This window comes from Alligator mississippiensis, chromosome 13, assembly GCF_030867095.1.
Source record: "Alligator mississippiensis isolate rAllMis1 chromosome 13, rAllMis1, whole genome shotgun sequence".
NCBI lineage: Eukaryota > Metazoa > Chordata > Crocodylia > Alligatoridae > Alligator > Alligator mississippiensis.
In genome coordinates this window covers 36,337,541-36,365,157 of record NC_081836.1, presented here as the reverse complement: position 1 = coordinate 36,365,157, position 27,617 = coordinate 36,337,541, and the positions used below count along the sequence as shown (strand labels likewise).

Genomic DNA, 27,617 nt, shown 5'->3' with positions numbered 1-27,617 from the left:
TTCCTATGATCCTAAGAATCAAGACTTTACATTATTTCACCCTGATGATGCTGTAAGCCAACATCTTGTATGCAGCACTTAAGTCTACACAAAAGCTGTAAACATTTGTTAAACCTTTAGTATAAAAGGAAAAGACAGGAAATCAACCTGGAAGTACAAGCTCATGAGCAGGTACCCCATAAATCACATTTTCTAGCTTAAGAAGTCTCTATAAGCTTAAAGGGAAAGCTATAAAGATTTTGCTTCTTCAAATTACCTTCCTCTATTCTAGACTTATGGAGTGACCTACTCCAGCAAGCTAACAAAAAATAAAAAACTTCAAAAGCAGCCAGATTTTTTTTAAATTAGGTTTATTATGACTTAAAGTGTCTATTACTCCAGTTGGCTAAGCCACATTTGAGTGTAAGAGTTTATCTGCAGGACTTCAGTTTCACCAAAAATAAAAATTAAAGAAAAAAGTTCTGCATTATTTTATTGTAATATAACTCCAATTTAACATTAAACAAAATTTCACCTTTAGTAATATGCAAGCTAAGCTCAGTAGCTCGTGTGCAGGATGTGCTGCATGTAATTTTGCCCCACTTCCACGTTTGATTTTACATGAGACACGTCAACTACAAGAAGTCAGATAAAAAAGCAAAATAAACATGATTTTGTCCTAACTAAACCATTCTGAATTCCTGCGTAAGAAATACTTACTTCTTGCTCCAAGAGCCATCGCTTAAGGTAACAGAAGAATGCCTGAAAGTAATGAATCAATTTGATCTACCTACACTGGTACAAGAAAGAGAGTCTTCAAAGCCATGGGTACTGGACTTCATGTTTGTTTATTTATTTTTTAAAGAGACAATCTTGCTCTCCTTCCGTTTATCAGATGAATACATGCATTGTACGTCATTTTTGGCAGGGATTAACATTTAAAGAGCAAGTAATACTTGGGGCTAAATGAAAAACCAAAATGTAAAATGGTAAAATTAAGTTGCCAAAAGTGTTAAGTCACAAGCAAAAACATTAATGCAACCAGTTAGATATTAAAGTCTGCTTTCTCTTACCAAAGATAATGGCACAAATTAATCAAAGAGCTTGACAAATTTAGTTTAAATGGTACTAGACTGAATGCAAAGCTTCAAAGCATTAATTTTAAAACAGAGGCATTTATTGAAAACAGATCAGGCTCTGTGCACGTAGTTATAATGGTGATAGAGTCTAAGTGTAAGTCACATTTAACCCAGTACTTTCCACAGTGCGATTTGGAGCTCTGATATTAGTACTACTACACGTAGTAAGTGTATCACATCAAGAAATCCCAATGTTCAGCATCAAAGATTTATAGAAACAAAAGATCTCCTAAATTAGTTTATTTGTACAAGTATGAACTATTTCAACTAATAAGTGGAAGGGGACTGAAGAATGTTTTCATCACTAAGTGGCACATTGTCCATTCAAGGTTTTTCATGACACTCACTTGCAATTTCCATTTCTCAAGTCAGAAATCCCTCTGCTTGCATCTTTAAAATTAGATCATTTTACAGAATTAAAAAATGTTTACATCTCATAGATCCTATCTTACATCTCTGTTTGGCTTGAAAAATGCAAAGTCTCATAGAATGGAAGCTATTTCTATGCTTACTTAAGAATTTCAAAATATCACGCAAAGCCCTATAGTTTTAGGTCAACAGTAGTAGTAGTAGTAACTTAATTGTACATACATTGGCAGTCTTTAGGTGGTATGTTTTCTAGGCTATGCAACACAAGTTTTATGAACATTTTGAAAATTGTAATTATCCCATTAACTGTACACTTCCAGCCATATTATGATGCAATGGTTTGAAAACTCCTGAAGTTTTAGATACTAGAAATATGAAATGGAAGCTCTACAAAGCAAAGAAATCATGTCCCTTCATATATGAGGACAGCCTCAAATTTTTTTGGGGAAAGGGGGAAGTTTGTTTTGTTTTTTTGCGGAGGGAGGGGGAAGGAATCTAGCATAGCACAACCTCACCTTGCCTTGCCCTTGATGGAGAACTTTTAATGCCATGGAACCTAAATGGTGATCGGAAGTTGAAAACAGTCTTGACTCAGGCCTCAGCTGATTGGACAAGAGAAACTGGAGACAATCTACAAGCCAGATTTCCTGAAAAACTATTTAAAAGGCTAAGATGTACAGTTATAACCCATGGCCAAACTATATAAGAAAGAATCTCAAGATTATCCAAAGCTTAGACAGGAGACTGAGGGGTTTTTTTTTATTACTATTAATTTAATATGATGGTTCTAACATATATTTCAGCTTCATCCACCTAGTTTACCTATTTAGTTGCAACCAAACACCCCAAAAAACTTGAACAGTGTTTGTGTTTCACAATAGTGTGCATGGGGTACCTAGTTCAAAACACTCCCACTGCCTCAAACAGAAGTTGAGTACCTAGACAACAGTTCTTCAAAAGACAAACTGTTTCTAATGGTAGAAAAGGCATAGACTCGGAAGCTGTTCTTTAATATAAATATTTGCACCCGGAACTAAACTGTAAGATTTTTTAGAGAATCAGCCTTGGTTGAGATTAAAGTTCATGTCTCCTTAGAACTACAGCAGGTATTCACCAGTAGATTCAGTTGAACATATATGGAAGCCACCTTTTCCCTTTCAAATTAATCCATATGATAATGTTTATCCAGAATTTTTTTTTCAGAATTAAAACTTCCAGTGTTAAATTGTTTTCTGAGAGCTTGGTGTGTCATCCCATTCCGAAGATGTGTCAAGAGAAGGTTTAAAATGAGTCCAGATAGTTTCCACGAGCGGCCAAAAGCCTGGTTTGTCAGCAGATCGAACACAACCCTTTTCTAACTGTTCCCCATTCCCTCTCCTCCCACCTTTCCCTGAATACAGGCATTTACTTCACAAGAAATGTAAAGTGGGATACGTTTGTACACAATATCTACCCTTCACTAATACTGAACAAAAAAAGCCTACTCTCAAATTACTGGACATCTTTCTCTAAATGTAGGTCAGCCCTGGTAGTCTGCACTGTTTGTGTTTACCACAAGGATAATACCAATACATATATGTTTTTAACTGAAAATTTAAAAGCCTATGAATTTAATTGGGGAAAAGTTTAATATTGCTACTTCAGAGCACTAAAAACACACAAAGTGAATCCAATAAAGATCCTTGTATTGATTCAATGTTAAGTATTAATTGCATGACCATCATAGCACCTCTTTACATCATCACACAATCACCAGAATTATCAAACTGCTTTTAAAACTAAAAAGGGTACAGTCCAATATTTAACTTGCACACTGTTACTATATAGAAACTAGGTGCATGGTACAGTGCTGTGAAAATGGAAGCCTGCAGTTTTGACAAAGATGCCAAGTCATGTTTTAGACAATTTCAGTCAAACTGGCAATACTGTTTAAGCAAAATACTCAACACAGCAGGAAATAAAGGACAAAAAAGCATTCTATAACCAAATAAACATCTGATATTTCCTTTCCCTTTAAGAATACAAGTAAGGTCACTTTTAGCCTTGGAACGGATACATGTTCGCCTATGATGATCTTGCTAACTACTACACAATATCTGATGTCCTCTGCTAAGAATATAGTTTAAGAAAGCCGCAGTTACAAGAGGCATCTACTGTAATACCTAAAACTTCCTTTATGGCAATTATTGAATTCACTTGTCTTAAACAGTGAATATGGGAAGATGGCCTCATGTTTCCTTTTCAATAGTACTCTGAGGATCAAGTGGCTTTCAAGCAGCATGGTGGGTTTGAAATTTTTGCAGTTTAGATCATTCTGTTGCGTTTATGAGTTGGGGAGTCTGTAATGACATCGCCACACTGGGCTGAGGTACGCTTTCTAGTTCCACCATTGTCCAAGTGGAGTGCCATTTCTTCTGATATGAAAGTGTTCAAATCAACATCATGGAGTCCATTTCTCCTTCGACTAGCGTTGGAGCCACTGCTTACGTGAGTGGGAGAGCCTGGGGTACTCGAACGAACGCTGATACTAGCCATTGCACCACTAAGACCTGGGGGAGGAAAAAAAAATAAAAGAATATTAAGAGACAGTAATGAAAGGCAAAACTTAGCTTATTTCCAGCCCTTTATAAGTACTTTCATATATGCCTGTTTATCTGCAGCACGCAGCACTTGGAACACCAAAGAATTACTGGAAGCACTTCCCTTATAGCATTAATTGATATAAAAGAATCTCTAAAACTATGGACACAAGGCTTGGGGAGGGGGGGGGGGAACGGGAGGGAAGAGGAGGAAGGTAGAGAGCCAGATCCCCTTTCCAACTCCAGATGCCAGTTTATAAACAGTTATCCTGAAATACATGCACGCTTTCAAAATAAAAGTAGGGCCTTCTAAAAGGGTTCCTACTGGCAAGTTGCAAGAACATCCAACATGCCCAGTCCCAGCCCTCGGAATTAATGAGCCAAGATTAGTCCAAAAGAAACAAGACTACCTGGTCAGTCAACACAACTCCTAACAAAAAAAAGTGATAAATTATAACATGTTTTCAGCAAGATGAAGTAAACAAGTTTCTGAAAGAAGTAAAAGCAAAAGGTTTAGCTGAAATCTATTCAAGACATACATATCACTTAAGCAACTTAAAGCCGATAAAGCCTGGACAAGGACAAATAAAGCTACTAAAAACTCACTAGCGTTTTACTAAGGGCATGTTTTCTGTGACTAAAATCTATTCTTAATATTTGTATTACGACTTGGCATGTTACTACAGGAACATTAATATTCCTGATGAGTTGGACAAACTCGCCCTGTTATACAAGCATATTAAAACATCATAGCAAGATGTAAGAGTTTAAAAAAGCAGAATGTTGAAATGCAAAGTATTTAAACTTAACTTGTGAATTTGTATCTCTACCAGCTCTGTTCCCACAACCCCCAAAAAAACAAACAAAAAAAAAGAAAATCCCCACCACACCCACCCACCAATACCCTGGCTATTTTAAGTGATGAGGAATATGGGAGCTCAGAAAGCCACCCCATTCAACATATGCAAGTCAAGAAGATTTATGACTACAACCATTTTTACAGCTTGCATTTGAATGCCAAAGAATATATTCCTATCAAAGTCCATGTAGAAATCCCTGGATCAGCCCTATGGCACACTGGACACAATAAGTCAGACAGGCACAAAGAGAAAATAGCTAGTAGAAAAGTAAGGGTAAAAATAGGTGTCAGTAAACGAAGCAGGTCAAGCTGTGGTGGGACAAGTCCCACGTTCCAATTCCTAGTCCTACCTATGGCCTCCATTCCAGGACCGTTTATACAGAGGTACCCCAAAACTCCCTAGAGTGCATCTCAGTAAGCAGGGGAAGCTGGGCAGGTGCTCCTGAGGCTTAAGGGGCCTGATCTTGCCAGGGAATTCCTAGAATGTGCAGGATCAGGGCACCTCAAGTCCCCAGAGCACCTACCTCAGGGCAGCTGGAGGGCATTGGCACTTCTGGGCTGCCTGCACTCTCCCACCACAGAACTAATACACATCTGTTCCAATAAAATGGGCACTAGTTAACGCTACTTGGTCACACCACAGGTAGGGATATCTATGTTCTCCATTTGTGCCACCATAAACGTTTTTATAGTGCCAGAAATTTGGTATCAGGCAACATAAGTTTCTACCCTAAGATCAAAAGGAGCACACTGCATCATTTATAGGAGTTTGACTCAACATTACCATACCAAGAGAAGGGGGGAGGGAGAGGTGCGTGCGTGCGCTTTGAAGTCAGGTGGTACTTCCACTCCAGCAAATCCACTGTGAAGCACATAGAGGAGAACAAGGTGTTCAGAAACAGTTACCATGGATTTACCAAGAGCCTGGCCAATCCTTCTATGATAAAGGTGACAGGCACTATGGATGAGGGGAAGAGAGGAGAGGATGTGGTATATCTCAACTTTAGCAAGGCTTTTGACACCATTCCCCATGATATCCTCATTAAACTAAGGAAATACAGGACTACATAAAAGTATTGTAAGGTAGATACATAGCTGGCTTGATGATCTTACTCAGGGAGTAGTCCTCAATGGCTCAATGTCTAGTTGAAAGAAGAAATCAACTGGGGCTTCCCAGGGGTCTGGCCTGGGTCCAGTATTGTTCAACACATTCATTAACGATCTGGATGATGGGATTGAGTGCATACTTAGGCAAAATAGCAAAGCTACCCATACAGCAAACATTAACAGTGATAGCATAGGTTTCCACTAGAAGGCCTATTTTAGGTCAGAGGACTTAATCAGTCAAAGCAGCAATATTAAAACAGCACAGAAAGGAAAAAGTTCAACACTTTAGACTGGCTGCTAGAACCCCATTGGGAAGATGGGGCCAGACCAGCGATGTGAAAAAAGCTGTTGTATGATGGATAAAACTCCCATCAGAACAGGCCAATTTATTTGTCTGTGTTGAACATTTAAGTGTTTTGACTCTTGTACCACCAGTCGAGTTCCTCTCCAGGCATGTGTGCACCCACAGCCACTACTGAAGGTAGAGGAGCACTGTGCAGAGCAGCTAGTAGACATGGTCCTGATAACTAATAGCTTTCCCAAAACAATATTTCCGAAGACAGACAGAATAAGAGGCCCTCTTGATGGAGGTTCAGTAAGCACCAACATCACATTAAATAATGCTTCCATTTACAAAGTCATTGGCATAACTGTATTATAAAGCAAAATAGATATTCTTTTTGAAATTTAAGTAAGACGATAGGGAACAAGTATGTATTCTATTTTCAATCATTATTAATACTAAGGTTACCACAATACAAAGCTAAGTTAACAAGCATTTACTCAACTATCAATAAAGCAGGGCAACCAAATAGATGGCACTGCCCAACTTCTCAAATGGGCATACTGCTGACTCGTGTCCATTTACAATGCTACCTGGTAGCCTTCAAGCGCTTCACCCTGATGATGACATCGCTTTAAGATGGCTTAAACAATATGCTGAAACTGCATATGCTAAAAAAGTAACTGCTCAAAAATTCACAACACAAATTGATGTCAACTTATTTGTTGTTTTTGAAGTTTGCAGAGTCTGGATGGGTTGTAATGATTATTAAAGTTGCAATATTGATTGTATGGCTCTTAAAATGATCAGAATAAGTTTCTTGTAAAGTTCTAAGTAACGGGTCACATAACTTAAGTTTTACAAGAAATGGTTACTTTTGGAGTGTTTCTTTCAACATAGTACCCACATGTACTCTAAAGATGAAAAAAAATTACAAATTCAAATGTTTGCAAAAGCTGCTTAATGCCCATATTAAGCTGCCACACCCTGAACACAAATGTTAGAGAGAATTTCAACCTATACATAACATAAAGCTTACAGTTCTACTATTATATGCAGTGATAAAAACAAAGGCTAAATATTTTGAACAAAAGTTAAGACTCTTCTCCCCATCTTCACACAAAAACAAAACATTTTAGATCCAAATATTGACAAGTTCTAATGCTTTTTAACTTCATATTTCTGTGAGGATGGAAATGGTAAATGAAATGAAGTCATGTTTAAAAAGAGCTACTGTTTAAAAAAAGGCTCTGCATAAGTGACAATCAACACCTGCACTTTTTAAAAACAGACAGAGCTCAGAATTGAAGAGTACATTTATTACAACGGCTGTAGTATTTAAAAATCACTCTCTCTTCCACCCCCCACCACCATCATAAAGGTTTGCTGCCTCAAGCATGCACACAATAACTTTCCTTTCAAGAACCAACAAATCATGCATGTGTATTTTAGATGCATGTGTAATATCCAGGATACACCAGAAAAGGTATTAAGACTCCAAGCATGAAAATTCAGGACTGAAAGACTCATTCTGAAGTAAACTGCACAATAAGAAAATATACATAGGAGCACAAGGCAGGGTAAAATGCATCTTATAGATTAAGGCACAAGGAACAAGATTCACAAGGTATACCTTAACTGTAGTTTAAAAACACACTTTATAACCAGCTACATAGACTATTGTGCATTTTTTTTAATTAACTACTTTTTATTGACATATTTAGATGGAGTGGTCATGCTGACAATTCACAATTTTATGTTGGTTACTAGAGGCACCTGGCTGCACTGGACATCAAGCCTCTTACCCAGTGTAAGCAGAGTTCATTGTTCTTACACAGTGACACCAGAAAAAACATTATGCTACAACTTAGCTATTTTATAATCAACCAAGTTATGGTCACATAACAGACAAGTACATTCTCATGTAGGATACTGGAACACAAATTGCCATTTTATAGAGACTGGATTTGAAAGAGGATGTCACGAGGAAAGCATTCTCTTTATAGTAACAGGAAACATCTAGTCGATACAAGAGCAAGAGGCAGATAAGGATTTTTTTCTCCCCCTTGATATTTCCTCATACCATCTGAGGAGATTAATTTTACCTTCCTTACTGTGCAGTCTCAGGTTCTAGCTTTCAGCATGCCCCTACAAAAGACTTTATCCAAGCCTAAGGGCGCTGACTGGGGGGGGGGGGGGGGGGGGGGGGGGGGGAAGGGGACACAACAGGACACAGGATGGGACACATTACAGGACACAACAAAAACAAAAATAGTGGTTTACCAAAAGAGGCATGATGTCAGTTGACCCAGCTCCCCAGCCTGTACAGCTCTCACCGCTCAGTGGGGCTTTTTGGTGCTTTTATCTAATCGCCAAATCAAAAAGCTATTAGATAAAGAAGTGCCAAAAATCCCCACTGAAACTCGAACTGTCAGATGTGGGGCAAGCCAGGTCAATCTAACACAATGCCTCTACCGGGCATGTGCTGCACTTGGTGCAGGGGCGCACTAAGCTGAAAGTAAAGTGCTGGGTTTCCCCCCTCCCCATGTCTTTAAGAAATGACATGCAGTACAAGATGAACAGAAACAGATACTAACAGGTAGCAAGAAATAACCTAATACTGGAGTTTAAGCTGTCTCTAGTAGAGGATACATCAGTCCAATATTAGAACAGCACCAATATAAAGAAAATTTACTATATTGGAAATCAACCATATAACGCTGATAATTTCGCCGACAAAATGACCCAGGCACACGTGCAGCCGCAGTACGCAGGCAGTGAGGAGCACAGCCCCCCAGAATGGAGAGTCTAGTGTGATGGAAGGGGAAGATCAAGGCCCTGGCAGTGAGGGAGGGTATGGGGCAAGCGCTGCCCAGCCAAGGCTGGGCGGGTGCGGCATGGAGCTGCAGCTCATCCAGAGAATAGCTCCCACCGCTGCGCGCTGCTTGGCTGGGAGCCGCTAGCTCAATGGCTTGTCTGGCGGCTCCTGCTGCTGCTCCCACCACTCGTTCAGGAGGGCAGGGGGGTGGCGTATGCCCCCGGATCTGCACGGGGCAGGCTGGGGCCAGGGCTGTGCCAAGCTCTTCCTGGCAGGGCAGGGCTACAATGGGAATGGGCTACAGAGAATCTGTGGCTGCAGTCCCCCTGTAGCCCCTTCCCAGTGCAGCCCCACCCTGCCAGGAAGAGCTTGGCACAGCCTTGGTCCCAGCCCACCCCACGCAGATCCCGGGGCACACACCCTACCCCTGCCCTCCCAGACGAGTGGTGGGAGCAGCAGCAGGACCCACCAGATGAGTCACTGGACCAGCAGCTCCTGGCCGACTGGTGTGCAGTGGCATGAGCTGCCCCTGTGCACCCCCCAACAAGCCACAACTGTGTGTCGTGCCCACCCTACCCCAGCTGGGCAGCACTTGCCTCAGCCCCAGTCTCACCACAGGGGCTTTGATCTGCCCCCCTAACCCCTTCTCTCCCCCCCCCCCTTCCACCACAGCAGACTTACCAGCTGGAGCTCTCCATGCTGCCAGACTAGGTATTGGAAATCGGACTGGTATCGACCAACATGCCTCTTGAGAAATTGGCCACCAGTATCGGCCACAAAAATCTAATGGTGCACCCCTACTCTCTAGGTGTATAATTCAGCATTATATCTAAAACTTAAAATAACTAGAGTCTGTACTACTAAATGAAATTAAACTGTACAAAGAAGAGACTAGTAACTGCAAAGCAGGCATTTGTTTAATGGCTCTGCACACTGCATCTAGGGAATCTTTCTGAAAGCTTCTTCCATTTGAATGATCACATGTTGAATTTCAATCTCAAGGCTTCAAGTAACAATCTCGAACTGCATTCCCACTCAAGGTACCTTTCTTCCCCCTCAATTTATTGGGAAGAAAAGTACTGTGGGAACAGACTGTACCCCAACATCACTATTTAGAGTCTTCAATTATTGCCACTGTCTTCCAGTGGAGACAAGGAAGTAACAATCCATAATTGCTAACATAGCAGCAGTTTCCTAATCTTATTAAATGAGAAAGTTTCATGTTTTAAGCACAAAAAAGTTAGAAAAAAAGAGCTGCAGTACATAAAAACCTGATTTTGGTCCAGTTGTAAATCTTAACATTAAAACTAGATACACTGAAATACTTAAACAGAAAATAAGTTTTAAGGAAGAGCTCCAAGTACTAAGGACAAGTAATGCCCTATCAAAGACATAATAATGGCATTTAAGTGCAAGCCTATTCCATGATGCTCCTAAAGATGTAGTTGTAGAAATGAACGTTACTGGTTTTCAGGAATTAGAGCAGGGTGGAACAAGATTGCACTTAAATGCCCAAGTATCATTTAGACATCAATAGGTGGAATAGTTTAAAAAATTTCTAAAAGCTAATACTGCTATCCACTGGAGCAACAGTTTTCAAACTGTTCCACTGAACCCTAGGGTTCAATGCCAGATCCTGAAGCATTCTGCAAAGAGACTGCAGGCAATGGCAAAGTGAGTCAGGAGGCAGTGGCCTGCCACTGCCAGGTTGGGTCACATGGTTGTCCGCTCGCACAGCCCATGTAGTCTGGTAAAAGATCTGCAGCACAAGTGTTATGAAAGAGTTCCATGACTTTTGGAAGTTTGAAAGCCACTGCACTACAGAACATCCAACTAGTGAGATTTGGACTCTCTCCTCAAATTATTTTCATTTTAGACAGCTGGCAAAGTCTAAAACAGTTTGAGAACCACCAATATTGAGAAAAAGCAAAAGACACGAAGATAATTTAATTTAAGAAGCAAGTAAAGTATTCCAACTGGTTACTCATTTTCCAGACAATGTTTGCCTTGTTGGAACTAAGCATTTTTAATTTGAGGAACATACAAAGAAAGGTTAAAAATCGCAATCCTCTAATATAGTTAGAACTGGATTTAAGTTTATGAAAATAAGTAAGTTTACATGCAGCTGTATTCCACTCTCAATTACATGCAGCTGAATGCCACCTTCAATTTAAGGTACCTTTCTAGTATAATAAAGGGCTTAGTTCTGTCTGTCTGTTTGTCTGTCTGTAATGCTCTTGGAACACTAATTGGTTACTGAAACAACGAGTGTTTCAAGAGCATTACAGACAGGAGGTGGCAGCAGCAGCTTGGTGGAGCACTGCCATAAGGGCAGGGATAGGGGAGGGATAAGGCCATCGCTGCTGGCCTTGCCCCCCCCTCCCCCCAGCCATGCTCCTTGGAGGCAGCAGCACGATGGGGGGGCGGGCGCGGGAGAGGCAGTTAGGGATAGCAACCCCCCCCCCCCCATTCTTAACAGGCAATTTGATAGTTCTTATATAATCAAGGGCTTAGTCCATCTGTCTGTCTGTAACACTCTTGAAGCACTCCGGTTAGTGAAACAACCAGAGTGCAGAGCGCCACACTGACGGCAGGGATAGAGGGGATGGAGTGGGTGGGGGAGGGGCCTAGGGTTGGCAACCTTCTACCCCCCACCCACCATCCCTGCCATCATGGCAGTGCTCTGCCACCTCTATAGAGCAGGGCTGGGGGGGGGGGGGGGGTGAAGCCAGCAGCACTGGAGGCAGCAGCAGCATGGTGGCACTCTGTCCCCCCCATCATTCTTGACAGGCAATTCACCTGTAATCCATATTACTATGCAAACTACCATTTCACTAGTGCACACTGCACATTTGCCAATTCAGCACCTACCCTTAACTATGGCCTTCCAATCAACCCCATATATACCTCTATCAAAAAACATCCTATATAGTTAAAAGCTGATCTTTAAGTAAAAAAGAGGAGAGGAGTTAACATCTTTAAGGATAAAAGAAGCATGCACCTTGTCCCCTAGGGTAACTTGATCTTTTCAAATGGTGAAATAATAAAAGAGGTTAGGGAAACTTTTGTATTTGCTTATAAATATAAACCATACTTTGGGAGTGTTGATGTAGCTGTGGTGGACCAAGAATTATGAAGTAGTAAAGATTTTTATGGGTGATATCTTTTATTGGACCAACAGCATATAAAAACCAAGCAGCAGTATTATTGTATCCAGGATGGTCCAAGGAATTGCAAGAGACCCCTTTGTAATCTTACGTATTATATCAACTATATAGATGGAGTCAGGATGTAAATATAGTTTAAAAAAATTGGCTCAACCTTCTCTAATTATATCGGTTAAATGACTAACCGATAAACATAGCAGCTGGACACAGCTGCTGCTGAGGGTCACTCCCTGGGCCCTTCGACTGGGAGGAGGAAGCAAGCCCATACATACAACAGTCCACGTGAAGCCCTGGCCCTGTGAGGGAGAGAATGTGCAGCTAATTGCTTAATTGATGAGTCATTAGGTTGCTTGCTGTCTTCCTTTTAGGCTATGTCCCCCTCCTTCCTGCCACACTGCCTTCCTGTTCCTGGGGCACAGGTTGGCTTCCCTTCCCCCGCTTTCCCTACCTAATTGTAAGGGCCCAGGGCTAAAGGATAATTGGTAAGCTAACCATTTATCACTGCACTGATCGGTTAAGCAATTGTTAAGCTTTGGAGCACAAAATACCCTTCCTCAGGTCTTTTCTCTCCCGGTTCCGAGGAAGGGCATTTCGAGTCCCTAAGCTCATCTAACACCTCTCTCAACTATATAGCTGGTCCAATAAAAGATATGGCAATAGAAACCATCACTACATGACAAGATTAATTTTGCTGCCTATAGTATTAGAAGGTCATACTATTATAAAATAGTTATCAGAAAGTTTTGGTGAAAATTTCACTCATGAAGGAAAACCACTTTGATCTTCCTGTGATATCTTTCAGCCTCCTCCCCCCCCAACCAGTCTTCATTCCCATTCTTCTGACACTTACAGCACTTAGTACAAAACAGGAGAGCTGAAAGAAATCTGATCATTGAAGTGTCCAAAGTCACTCACCACTCTCATACTCAAGGGCACTCAGAATGGAGTAGAACAGACTGCTAACAAAGCTCTTAGGAATGCAACAGCCACCTATCAGGCATTCGGTTAGTCAGAGCAACAACGCTACTAGCATGGCTCAGGAGCAAATCATTTCAGCTATGTTTGTCCAATAACATGCATGGCATGATGTGCAGATTCTTCCCTGTCCTATAGCCTCTGAATTCTAATATTATAAAAGTCTTAATCTGTCTGTTTGTCCATAACGCTTTATTTACACTCTGACCAACTTAAACAGCCAATCAGAGTGCGAATACTGCATTGGGACAGGAGGTGGCAGCATGGCGGAGCGCCACCATGATGGTAGGGACACAGGGGATGAAATGAGACTAGCACAGCCGGCCTCACCCCTCCCCCCAACAGGCAGCAATGATAAAGTGAAGGGGGGGAGGGGCAAGGCCACCAGAGCTGGCCTTGCCCCCCCACCTTGCTCCTTGGAGGTGGCATATGTGTGTGTGTGTGGGGGGGGGGGAGGGGGGGTAACGGGGCCGGGGTGAGCTGAGGCCAGCACCAGTGGCCTCTTCTGCCCCTACCCTTTCCATTGTCACCGCCTGCTGAGCCCGCACTGTAGCAGTGGGCCCAATGGGGGGGGAAGAGAAGCAGCGCACCATGGCATCAAGGGGATGAAGTGGGTCGAGACCCAATGGGCAGAGGGGACAGGAGGAGCAGGACTCCTCCCCCCGCTCAGGTCCAGGCCCACTCCTCTCCGCCTGCCTCCTGGGTGCACATCGGCCCAGGCCCGCTGCTTCACCCCACTGCCGCAGCAGGCCAGCTTCTTTCCACCCTCGGGCCTGGCCCTCCCCCACACCCCCACATCAGACCCAGGTCCACTCCCCCATCCCCCCACCCCTTAATCCTTAACAGGCAATTGGCTAGTATTCTAATAAATGGATAGGAAAAGCAAAATGGGAAAGGATCTGTGGCAGATAAAAGACAGTACAGAAAGTAAGTAATTCCTGCTTACAGTAGGGGATACATTTTACTTCCTTAGAATATAATCACAGTGCTGTGATTAAGGCTAGAAAAGAACCCATGTAATCTAGGGATTACTTGCAGGGTCCTTCTTCCTTTGCAACCTGCATCTTCTGTAGCTTTCCCGGTTTGTTACAAGACACATGGATGCCTACAAAATCAGTTCGACAAAGAGAATAGCACCACTATTACACAAGAGAAACTAATGCCAAAGCTGCCAAAGAAAAAGAGAAACTAAGGTTAGGGCATAAAACAAGGATTAGGAAGCAGGACAACACAAAATAAAGGAGCAGAGATACCACAGTATGTTTCTACTTTTCCATTTACACATGTGCTGCTATTCAGACAGAGATAGCCAACTTGTGGCATACATGCCACAACTGGCATAGGCAACCTCTGCACATGGCACGTGGTAGATCAGGACAATAGCAGATACAGCAGAAACAGCAGCAGATTGGACAGGGAGCACAAAGCAAGCAGCAGAAAACTGAGCAGGGCAGCATACTGAGCAATGGGAACGGAAGGGGAACTGGTACTCGAAAGTGTGAGGGCTAATTTGTGGCAAGCCTGCCCAAAAGGTCCCATATAATATTTAAGTTTTAATATAATGTGGCATGATAAGCAAGAAGTTTCATAAAAATATTTTGTGTCCTAGACTTTTTTTTCTTTTTAAGAATGTGCCATTATCTGGGTAGCTACTGCACTACCTCTAATATCAAACCAGATTTTTCTATGCAAGAACACACATTAGGCTGAGGACTGCTCCAGTTCCAGTATTTAGAAGACCGTAGTAAAAATAAAGAGGACAAGTCAAAGAAAATAAAGCCCTACCCTTTAAGTTCACAAGACTGCCAGCTAACTTGACTGATGAAGCCCTGTAATTCTTTACCCACGTTAAATTAGAATAGCTGGGAAATTAAGGCACAGCAGTAGTTTCTCATAGGTCTTTATTTTTGTAAAACTGAATACTGAACGGTTAAAAAGAAACTGCAACTCCCAACTGAGCCTATCAAGAAAGAACTATAACACTAGTGGGTTAGCCTAGGTAAGGATAAGTTTTGGAAGCATTAACCAGACACTTCACTCTTAACTACTTTGTCCAATTCAAGAGAATTAGACATACATGAACTTTGCAGATACATCAGAGAGCAAATATAGCTTGATAAGAATGAGGCTTTTTTTTTTTTAAATAAAATTAAAAAAAAAATAATCACGTGTAGCAGTCAATATTGAAAAGATGTAAGTTTTGGAAAGAGTTTAGTAACTAGTAAAGGGAACAATTCAGAAGGCGCAGGAGTGGGGGAGGAAGGGTGTCTGTATCAGTGAATTTAAAAAAAAAAAATCAACATTAAAAAGATAAAAGAAAAAAAATCAAATTTTTTAAAAAACAAAACTTAGATTATTTTTGATTTAGTCTTTTTTAATTGTTTTGTTAAAACACTTTAAAAAAAATTATAACTATCTTTATATAGGTTTATATTTAAGATACATTAAAGTTCCAATATCATAATGGAATAGGGATTATAATTTCTAATTATATATTATTTGAGGCAATATACTCATATAACCTTTATAGAAAAGGTTTATAAATAGGTTACAACAGGCCATGGGTTATATGACCACGCTGCCCGGCATGGTGTGACAGCTTCCACCAAAGGCAGGGGGGTGCCACAGGCCTCTTCTCCTCCCTTTCAGCCCGTGCCAGGGGCTGGGCTTGTGCTGCTGCTGCCTGCATAAGCTGGAGCCAACATGCTATGGCCTGAGTGGGGCAGAGGCAGCTGGGGCCCCTCCAGCTAGGCTGGGAGGGGACAGGGGGCTGTGGGTCGAGTGAGGGACACCAACTAACATGCCCCAGGGGGGCAAGAGACTCAAGTTCAGGCACCGGCAGCGTCAGGGGTTGTGGGTCGGGACAGGCCATGGATCTTTGCAAATGGGTCCCAGTAGGAAAAAAAACAACAGTTCTAGACTGAACCTGAACCCTAGATCCCTGCTGCACTGGGCCATGCAGGTTGGTATCCCTCACTCCTGACCCACAGTCCCCTGCCCCACCCCCCAGCTGCCCCTGTCCCACACGGGCCATAGCACATTGGCTCCAGCTCATGCGGGCAGCAGTGGAGCAAGTCCAGCCCCAGCACGGAGGGAGGAGGAGAGGCCTGTGGCACCCTCCATGCCCTTGGTGGGAGCTACTGCACCACACCAGGCAGCCAGTCATGGGCCCTCCCGCCCCCAGAGCAGCATCTTCCAGCCACCCCAGCCCTGCAAGCACAGGCACCAGCCCTGGTGCCACCAGCCAAGCCACACAGCTCTCTGCCATCCCCTTCCCCCGCTGGAAGGGGCAGGCGCCTTCCTGCCACCCTTCTGCCCTGCCACAGCTCACGACCCTTTGAAATATTCTTGTGACCCACTTTTGGGTTTCCACCCACAGGTTGAGAAACACTAGTCTAGAGAAGATCCCATTAAGCATCTCTGTGGTGCTTAGTTTCAGTTCTCAAACTGGATGTCTCTCTCCAGAGACAATATTTTTGTTAACAGCATTATATGGAGATGAGAAACAACAGACCTGACTATCTACCCATCAGCCCTGTTGTTGTTCTACAAGATTGTGTACAGAGTTAAGTCCTTACCCCTCTCTAGAAATGCAAAGTTTCAGGAAGTTTGATATGCTTTTCACTTAACAACAAGAATGGACTTCTTGTAGAAAACAACGATCAAGTCAAGGCTTCCTGACCACCAATTTAAATCATTACTTAAATCATAGGATAAATCGATTTGATTTAAATCGGATCTATACTAGCATGAATTAGCTTTACTTTTCTGAAGACTTTAATGACAGTTACACCTATAGATACATACTTCACCTAGAGAAACCTTAAAAAAAAAAAAAGTACAGCAAGCCAGACATTAACCTGATCAAAGGACTACTGCAGGATACATCTGCATCTCAGGAACAGATTTGACACTGGTGTCAGGAAGAACTCATCCAAGGGGAACAGACAGCTGAGGTTGTCTGCCAGGTGAAAAATGGAAGCAGGACATTTCCAGATTATTCTATAGCTTAACTGCATTAAGGGAAGACTCAAACCTAATGAACCCCTTCATACATCAGTTTCTTATAAAAATAAAATTACTTGCTTCTAAGTGCCTTAAAAATTCAAGCATCTCCATAAATTAAATGACCCTCCAAATCAACATTCAACACAACCATTCATGAAAATTGTATTTTTACCATGTTGTTGTCTCCAGAACACATTACTTCAGTTGGGGCTGTAAGGTTGGGGGAGGGAAGAAACAAGATAGGAAGGAAGAACACCTCAAGATAAACCACTTTTCTATACGCAAATTTTGACAGGAAAAAGTACACCACAGATTAAAATCATGACAGAAGTTTAGAAGGGACTCAAGATGGGGAAACTGTTTAAAGGGAACCAGATTGAGAAAGCACCTGCCATGGTCCTGAAGTCATGTCTGCCTAGATTACTACTCCCTGATGTCAGCCTTTATCTAAAGTAAAGTAGTCTATGAGCACAGAGACAGCTTCAAAATCTTCTCTAAATGCTTCGTTTCTTCTGCAGAAAGTCATCCTGGATCACTCACTCACATTCACACACCAGATTAGATTCTAAAAGAAGTGCTACAGATGGCAACACCCAGTTAAACCTGATGGGTAAGCATGAATGGCACTGTAAGCTAGGGCCTGCTCTGAGAGAAGTGCAAAATTCTACTCTGGTGTAAGTAATAAAAGATCTTTGCCTTTAAAATTGGGAGCAAAGGGGGGGGGGGGAGCTTGCACCCAAAGAAAAGCACTAGTTGCAAATACACTCCCATCAGTTGATCTTTATATTGCCTACATTCCTAGTTTCAATTTCACTATTGAAATGTTTTGTTTAATGTGTTTCTGGATGCCAAAGTACTGTACTTTTTCAGCTTCTTCACTTGAATACTCTGCTTGCTCTTTCTTCCTGCCACCAGCATAACTCAAGTTTCTATTTCTTCCAGTACACAGGTTAACTGGACTAGGCCCTACATAATTTTTATATGGCCTACCATTTTATACTTTGGAGATTCTGCTCAGTTGCAGTTACATATTTTAGAAGCCTAAACCAGAAGTCACAACCCTAAAGTAAACTAGTATTTTACTCTGAAGAAAAAAAAAAAAAATGACAAATGAAGAATGTATAAATTACCCACTAACTGATCAATTCATTCCATCTTAAAAATGGCATGAAAACTCTTGAAAGCTAGCAATAGTTCACTTATGAATCAGATTAAGATCTATGTTATATAAAGCTTGTTAAGAACTATGTAAAACTGATTATCGGAGAACTAGGAAATGTTTCCAAAACCCAAGAGACTAGCTTTCAAACCACACAAGGAGCTAGCTGACCAAACAGAAGTGCACAAAACTAAGTTCTGTACCAGAACTCTGAGACTAAAACATAGCAGTAATCACTCTTCACATTGCAACATTTTAACCAGATCATCCAGAAGTAAAAACAATGTTGTATAACACCCGTAAAAGGTTCTCAGAAAAAGCAATACTTGCTTTTAAGCGGTGTTTCCTTAACATAGTACAGAGAATAATGAAGATTACCATATTTTCAATTTGTTTAGGAATACAGACAATTCTGTCTCACTAAAGAACAGTCAATGTCAAGACTGGTCAAGATGCTAGGTAAAGTAACAGTAAGTCTGGGAAAGTGATAACTTTGCTCCCTCTCAATGATCCATTCCTACATTACCTAGCAAAGCAATGACCAGACCACTATCCTCCCCATAATTCGAGTAGAAAGTAAAAAATCAGCAATTCCAAAGCAGCAGAAATGGGGGAGGAAGGGGGAAAGAGTCATTCCTTCACCTCTCCCCCAACTGCTCTCCTCCTGCAAAAAGCCCGATTTCCCTTCCAACAGTCAGTTGAAAGGTTAATACAGTAAAAGCTTTATCTGGCATGAGTGGGATAAAGGGGGTGCCGATTATCTAAAAATTCCAGTTATCTGAGATTTATATGGATGACAGTGCCATGCCTGTAATGCAAAAACTTGATGCACATGCCAGATAAGACTCAAAGATTCCAGTTGCTAACGTGAGGATTTGTATTGGGATATTGGAAGTTCCAGTTAACAGAGTATTCCAGTTGGTAAAATGCCAGTTAACACAACTTTTACTACAGTATGTTTTAGAAACCACATCATTTCTACTAGCATTGTACTGGGAAACATAGGGCTTTAAGGAGTGCCAGTCAACAAGTTCCCTTTTCATGCTGCAGAATAGGCCATAAACTGTATCCTAAACTCGCATTGCACACTAATGCTACAGGATATACCAGTTCCAAAATAACCTTCAATAATTCCTTTACCGCTTTAAAATTTCTGCTCTCACTTAAAACCAATGCACCTTTTTACACAAGTAACTAACAACCCTCCCACAGGCAAATAAGCCACAGATCCTTCAGAGCAAATATAATAAATGTCTTTCCTCTGGACTGTTAGACGCAATGCCACTCTGGTTATATAATTAGTGAAAACAGGCCCAAATAAACCCCCAAACTTAACAGAAGGCATGCTTACATAAAGAGCCCACCCACTCTTATTTCAAGAAATACTGAGAAAGTTTGACTGTTACCATGCAGAGCTATGGCTTCACGGAAAGGCTGCAAATCAGTCTCTACAGATGAGCTAGTTTCTGTTGAAGTAGCTCGGTTAGGGGATACTACAGTCAGTCTTGGGGGAGCTCTAGAGTTTCTTGGAGGAGGAACTTTTCCACATAGGAAGCTGATCAAGTCTTCTCTACGAATAGTTCTTCTGCGTTTTTTAACCCAAGCTAACACATCCTTATTGCGACGCTGATAGCCAATTTGAATTCCTACATCAAAACTTCGCTGATGGGCATCCACACTTTCTGCAGGAAAAAAAAGACAAAAATGTTTTTAGTAAGAGCTTTAACAGCTGAAGCAATTTAAATTAGTGAGACATTCATTCATAATAAAGCTTCCCACAAGGATGGATGAAAACAAGATTTTTACTGCATTGCCATTCTAAATTACCTGTCATGATTTCATAGATTTCATAGACATTAGGGCTGGAAGGGACCTCGGAAGATCATCGAGTCCAGCCCCCCGCCCAAAGGGCAGGACGTCAGCTGGGGTCATAGGATCCCAGCAAGATAAGCATCCAGTTTCATCTTGAAGGTGTTCAATGAAGGCGCTTGAACAACCTCCGGCGGCAGGCTGTTCCAGACCTTGGGGGCTCGGACAGTAAAGAAATTCTTCCTTATGTCCAGCCTGAAACGATCTTGTAGTAGTTTGTGACCATTCGTCCTCGTCATCCCTTGGGGCGCTCTGGTGAACAAACGTTCCCCCAGATACTGGTGATCACCCCTGATAAACTTGTAGGTGGCCATCAGATCACCCCTGAGCCTGCGCTTTTCCAGGCTAAAGAGCACCAGGGCTCTCAGCCTGTCATCGTAGGGTCTGCTTCCCTGACCCCTGATCATGCGCGTGGCTCTTCTCTGGACTCTCTCAAGCTTCTCCACATCCTTTTTGAATTGTGGAGCCCAAAACTGGACGCAGTACTCCAGCTGCGGCCTCACTAAGGCCGAGTACAGGGGGAGAATGACGTCCCGGGATTTGCTTGAGAAGCATCTATGGATGCAAGCCAGCGTTTTGGTCGCTTTACTAGCCGCAGCATCGCATTGCAGGCTCATGTTGAGATTCAGGGCAGTGTTTGTTTTTTTTTAAATCTTCAAGACACCATTTAACCAAGATCAAACTTTAATCACTTTGTAAGCTCATATGGACAAGTCACAGGACAATTCATATCCTGGTTGTATGATGAACTACTAGATTTCAAGGTAAGGATCACACCTCTTTTCTCTATTTAATCAGTATCCAACACAACAGACTTGTAATCCTAACTCAAACCTGACTGCAGTACTATAATAAAAACATTTACCACAAAAAAGTGAGAATTACCTAGAATGTGATTTTGGTACACAAGATTAGCTGGAAATTTGTATTTTAAAATGAAGCTTGGGCTTTAATTCTAGCACTGTAAACAATGACCTATGGAACTTGAATGAAACAGTATCAACTGGAAGGAATCTAATTTAAAAGAAGTAGCTTCAGGAATTATACACTTAAGTACCCTTCCCCACCACTCTGTTTTAGCTTGCCAAATCATTTAAAGCCTGACTACTCAAAAGAAATTACCTAAAAAGAAAGAACACTGTTCAAAAACATTTTTAGTGCGTCTTCTGTACTTCCCCATGGCAAATAATTATCAAACAAATGCAAATTTTTATAGTATTCCTTAATTCTAAATACGCTGTGTGTAACTATAAGCTTGAGCTCCCTGTTCTTGAACATCTCATACGACGCGTCTTGAGTCATTCCCTAACTTGGGTATTTGATAGCCCATGAAGACATGGTGGATATAAAGCTGTTAGCATGTTTTTCTTGCAAAGCCAATGCAAGTTTTAGTAGAATTAACTCAAGATGAAGCTAATGTATTAGTGGGACATACTCTGAAAGTGCATTTTATTCAGTATACTAAGTTCTCACTCAAGAAGTTCCTTATAGATACTGATCGACAACCTAAACCTTATTGGGGATTCAAAATGGATTGAATAATTACATCAATATATTGCTGAAATCAGTCACAGTTTGTGGGACATAAAGTGTTCTGTACTCATTAACTGTGCTCATTCTGCTGCTTCTACCACTGTAATTTGTTCTCAGAGCTTTGCCAAGAGTGATTTCAGTGTACGAACAAGACAAGCAGGTTGGCTGTTGTTCCATAAGCAACACATGAAAATAAGTGTTGGAAATTCCACTTAAACTCCCTTTAAATTTCAGAGAAATGGTATCTCAAAGAACATACTTAAAAATCTGGCAGTATTTGCTAGCTTTTCTACATGTTTGATATTCTTCCTTTGATTGGGGAAAAAACCTCAAAGAAAAGCAATATGCCTAAACTATTTAAACACATTCTCCAGAAAGGCTAATCTTGAAAATAGCTGTTTTGAGACCCTCTCTCTCACTTTTCTACCAAGTTTACCTATAAACGAAATTACAAAGTATTTAAAACATAAAGAAACACAGTATAAGTAATGATAAAGTGATCAACAATACAGAGAGAATCAAAAGCCTACTGACAAGCCACTTTTAATGGTACCATTTCATTATCCATGGGGGATGGATAATCTAATTAGCATAATTTAGCCATTAACAAAGATTCTTTTTCTAGGTAAACCTTTATGGCGGTTTAGTAACTATTAAAACCCTAAGAATTAAAAATATTTAAAAGTGCACACAACAGTTTAATTCTCAAACTATATGGACCCTAAGAAACTGACAAACAATCTCTTAGCTTTACCAAGTTCATACCACAGCCTTCCATCTCATCATAAACATTTATGTTTTTTCTATGTGCCTAAAATGTTTTTAAGGACTAGAAAACAACTAAGATGACAGAAGCTCCAAGAACTCCTATGCACTTTCAGCTATTAAAGTTACTACAAACTGCAAGACAAGAGTTCAAGAGTGTCCATTTAAAAGCCATTAAGACTCAAGGTGTCATGTACACTAGGAAAGACAGGCTGTTGCCAGGAACATTTAACACTGGAGGAATTGACCAACAGTTCCAGTCATACAAGGTCACTAGATATGCCAAGCTTAGGGCTTCAACATCACTACAAAAGACACACCCATGGTTTCAACTACAACTGTCCCAATTTCACCACAAGTTCTGTCCCTTCCCATGATCTATTGTATTTGCAGCTCCTGTATTTAATCAAACAACTAATATATTTACACAACTGTCTTGTTTTAAATAATAAAACAATAGATGCTGGCTAAAGTGTTAACAACATGTCAGCAGTCTCTCCTAAGCAAGGACAAGAGGAAGAACTTGGTTCTGAGAAAGCAAGAAGTCTCTATCATTTTCTATAATGATATTTAAAGAACACAAAAGGTGAGGGAGGGGAGTTGACCTATAGAAGCATCCAAAATATTTTCAGAGCCAATCAACTAGGGTGTGGAAGAAAAAGAAAATAGCCTGTTGCTGATTTAGTCTGTTTGGATTATTGGCGAACCTAAAGACAAAAGTATCTATGCATCAAGCTCTACGTGTTTCCAGAGAACTATAAAAGGACAAATACTTAATGCTCACATCAAGTTTACAACTGAAAACTGCATGCAGACCACTTGAAGTATTTAGGAAAATACTGAACAGACTGGATAAGTAATGGAAACCTATTAGGGACATAAAAATTGACAGAATTCAAGATAAAAAGTTTTAAATCATCCAATGATTCTTTAATAATTTTGACAGCTTCATAGAAAGCACATTTACCACCCGCACACTTGACAGTAACAAAAGAGTACTGAACAGCCACATTCCTTATGCACAGAAGAAAACAAGGTTTGTGCCTTCTTTAGTACTGTTTGTATTTAAAAAGGAGTCTACCCTTTAGCCCTTCTAGTATACAATTTAAAAGTTAAGTGATTTTGTCCACTGGAATCCTCTTGCCAAATTTCAACCATTTTATACATCTTTGTCACTGTAACAAATTTCAGGTATTAGTTTTTACCTGCTGCTGTCCGAAGATGCACAACTTAATAGCTACTGAGTTTCTCTTGTTCACATCTGAGTAAGATCATATTAAATTTAATGATTATTTTTTGCTACATTTAAGAGTAATATGAAACTTATTTAAAAACAGTATAGATAAAAGTCATAAGAAGTTAAACACCTTGACTGCCTCAACATATAGCTATTCTAGCTGAAGTACAGGTGTGATTTATACAACAGTTCCTGTTTGTCAAGTGGTAATACAAGAAAATGGAAGATGTTGTAGCTAGACTCATCAAGGAAACAGGATGAGAACTTTTTTGGCTACTATATCCTTGCCTAATGACTAGCATCTTTACCCATTCATTCAAGCCTGAATTCCATTCAAAGAACTACAGAGTGGCCTCACCTGTAATTTTCCATCCCTTCACCTAGGATATGTTGTATTTTGCAAATCAAGATAAACTGTAAGCACTTACCAGTGGTAGAAGCAAGTGTACAGTGCAACAATGGTTAGATATCGTTTCCCCCACCCATCTGTTGTTCATAAGAAGCCTGATCAGCAGTCAGAAATACTATGCTGATAAGCATAGTATTTAAAATAATTTAAAATAAATTAATGAATTCACAAGCCATCCAGATGCAAAGCCAGAGGCAAAAAGCATGATAACATCCTCTACCACCTTAGAATTCTAGACAGAGAAGGAAGCAAATGCACCATTCCAAAAATAAGAATCAGGAACACAATTGTTTACCCAAGGCTTTTTTCTAAACTCTTCTTCTGAACTCATAACCAAGCTGGAGTAAGAAAGACGTTTCTGAACTAAGCAGTGCAAAAGCCAGTTTGGGTAAGTTTACAAAAGGGTTTTCTAATAGCAACATTTTTCCAAGCAACTATTTTCTATAAAAGAAAAAAAATTAAGCCTCATAATACCCAATTATCAGCAGTTTAGAAATGGAATTTTTGGAAAACATGAAAAAAAAATGCAATTTAACAGCTAAACGTAACTATATTTGTGTGTATCAACAACTGGCAGATCTATTCTTTTGCAAGTTTTTATGAGTTGGGTTGTTTTTTAAGTTAATTTCTTATAAACATCCTGGACATTTTAAAATACTGAAATCACGCAATTTAATATGATCCGACTCCGATGTGAACAAGACAACTCAGTAGCTGTTAAATCACACACCTTTCCCAATAGATTTTTATCTGCTGTTGTCCAAAGTAATACTTGAAATTTGTCATGGTGACAAAGATGTATAACAATGGTTGAAATTTAGCAAAAAGATTTCAATGGATAAAATCTCTTTAGCTTAAGTGATCATTAACACAACCCTAAAAGACTTAATAAAATCCCATGGATGCCAATGCAAACACAGTAAGTTACATTACTGTATCCATTATGCAGAGGACCCTCATTGAAATACAAGCCAGATGTGAAGTCTGTCACCTTGTAACTACTACTGTCCAGGAACTCAGCAATACAAAGCCACCACCCTCACGCACTGCTCCTTGGCCTGCTCTATGCCCACTGCACTTATGCAGAAGAGCCACACCTCACCATCTCCTGTGTCAAAACGCACAGGGAGAAACTTTTGAAGGATCAATCACTGCCATGGACCCCCTTAAGGGAGGAAAAGGCACTGTGAGCTACAGCAGGGGGGAGAGCTAGAGAGACTGACTGGGGAAGCGCCAGGGCAACCTTATCCGAGCAACCAGGCACAAGGGGAAGCCCTGCTGGGGGAGGCCGGGGCGGCCCCTTACCTTTGTAGAGGTTGGTGACAGCGGTGGCGGCGTTCTGGAAGGGGACCCACAGGGACAGCCCCGGCTGCTGGCACACCCGGTCTGCGGAGGGAAGCGCCGGACACCCGCTGTTTATTTGGGAGTCACTAACTCCGAACGGCCATGTTGGCTTTCGCCATTTTGTTCCGCCTCCCGCAGGCAGCCCGGGGTCGGGCCGAGCGGGGGCCGCGCCGCCCGCGCCTGCTCCCCGGGGCCGCAGCGCGGACGGGCCCCCGCGCCGGCGGGGGAAGCACCGGGCCCGGCCCGGCCCTGCCCCGCGCCCTCCCCCTCCCCACGCACAATGGGACCGGCCCTCGCTTCGCCATTTTGTCGGTGCCTCTTCCCTGGGCCGGGCGGCCCCGCTCCCCCGCCCGCCGCCGCCGCGCCCCGCTCCCGCCCCGGCGTCCCGCTCCCCCCCGCCCAGGCCCACGCCCCGCAGCCCCCCAGACCCCGGCCGCCCCTCCCCTCCCCGGCGGCTGCGGCCCGCCGGCGCCGCCGCCTCCCCCCACCCCCACGGGCTGCCCGGCCGCGGCCCCGCTCGGGCCGGGGGCAGGGGAGCGGCCGGCAGCGGCGGCGCCGCCTTGCGCCATCTTGTTTTCGCGTCGGTCTCTCCCGGCCGGGCCCCCCCCCGGCCCCGGCCCCGGCCCCGCCGCCCGCCCCGCTCACCCTTGTAGAGCTGCGCCACGGCGGTGGCCGAGTTCTGGAAGAGGTGCCACAGCTTCTGCTGCTTGTGCTCGGGCTGCGCCGCCGCCTCGTCCTGCAGCTCCGGCGCCAGCGCCTCCTCCTGCTCGGCCTCGGCCAGGCACTGCCGCTCCCACTTGCTGAACCAGTGCTCGGGCCCGTGCTCCTGGATCTCGGCCTCGCCCTCCTCCTTCTTATCCTCCATGCTGCGGCCGCGCCGCTCCCCCCGCTCCGCCGCCTCGCGCAGGGCAGGCCTGGCCGGAACAGAGCCCGTTACGCGGCCGCGCTCCCTCCCGGCCTGGCAGCGGGCCCGCGCCGCTCCTACCTCACCCCCATGCCCTACCTCGCCCCGCTGCGCTCCCCTCGCCGGCTCCCAGCGCACTGAGCGCCGGACGCCGCCCCAGCGCCTGTAAAGCCTCGGGGGAGGGGGGAAGCCTGGCGTCGAACGTGCTGTCAAAGAGGCCCCGCCCCTTCCCTCTCTTACTGGCGGCTCTGCCCCCACCCCCGCCGGTTTGAGAGCCAGAGCGCGCCCGCACTGGGCGAGGCGGCTGTCCGTCACCCAGACAATGTCACAAAGGGGGCGGGAAGAAGGACAAGATTGGTTACACCACCACTAGCTTCTGCGCAGGCGCGCTGCTTCCCTTGCACCGCCCTGAGCAGCGCAGTGAACTGGCGCCACCCTCGGCCCCCCCCCGCCCCCACACACCCCGTGGGGCCACCACCGGCTCCTCCCCGTGCGGGCGGGGGCTGGAGCAGGGGGATGGGGGTGACCCGCCTGCCCGCCCGCCCGCCCGCCCGCTGCTTTCCAGGAACTCCCGTCACGGGCAGTCCCGGTTTCGCGGCCGCGGCGCCGCCTCCCCGCGTGGGCCCCGAGACTCGGCCTCGGCCTGCGATCTCCCTGGCAGCTGCTGCGGGGCTGTCTCCAGAGCCAGGGGAGAGCAAGTGGCGTTGAAGTGGGCTCGGGCCTTGCTCCATGCAGCGCTCAGTCAGGATCCTGGAAAAGTCTCAGCCCCCCGCCTTAGTCTGCCTTCCCACAGCAAGGCCTGTCTTATCTCTGGCCCCGAGGCATGCTGCAAAACACCTGCCGTGCTGGATACCCCGGGCTGGATTTTGACTCAAAAGCTCTCGTGTCTCGGAGGCCAGTGCTCCTCCTCACTCCCCTTAGGAAGCTAGAAGAGAAAATCCCTCTCTTTGAATTAGTTCAGAACAACTCATCTCATGAGTTTTAAGCCCAATCCATCCTGTTTTGGAGGCTGGCTCCTGATTTTCGAACTCGAGATTGCAAACTGCCTCGTGGCCATACTCAAATGAATATGGCTGCTAAAAGTTGCTCTGGCAATGAGCGTTGCCCAAGTGTG

General features: G+C 43.2%; 1 protein-coding gene across 2 annotated transcripts; it reads right to left on the bottom strand.

The window, feature by feature from the left end:
• Positions 1-808: 808 nt before the first annotated feature.
• HAPSTR1 (HUWE1 associated protein modifying stress responses) lies at positions 809-26,684 on the bottom strand. 2 transcript variants are annotated; one of them, XM_059716875.1, is made up of 5 exons: positions 26,603-26,684; positions 26,245-26,513; positions 25,561-25,641; positions 19,849-20,124; positions 809-4,036 (listed from the first exon to the last, which is right to left on the bottom strand). In XM_059716875.1, exons 2-5 carry the CDS (start codon positions 26,462-26,464, stop codon positions 3,792-3,794), a joined length of 822 nt encoding a protein of 273 aa, XP_059572858.1. In that variant the 5' UTR covers positions 26,465-26,513; positions 26,603-26,684; the 3' UTR covers positions 809-3,791. The 2 variants fall into 2 exon arrangements, with proteins under 2 accessions (XP_059572858.1, XP_014466292.1); XM_014610806.3 differs by lacking the exon at positions 26,603-26,684 and having other exon boundaries at positions 26,245-26,591.
• Between the last annotated feature and the right edge of the window lie 933 nt (positions 26,685-27,617).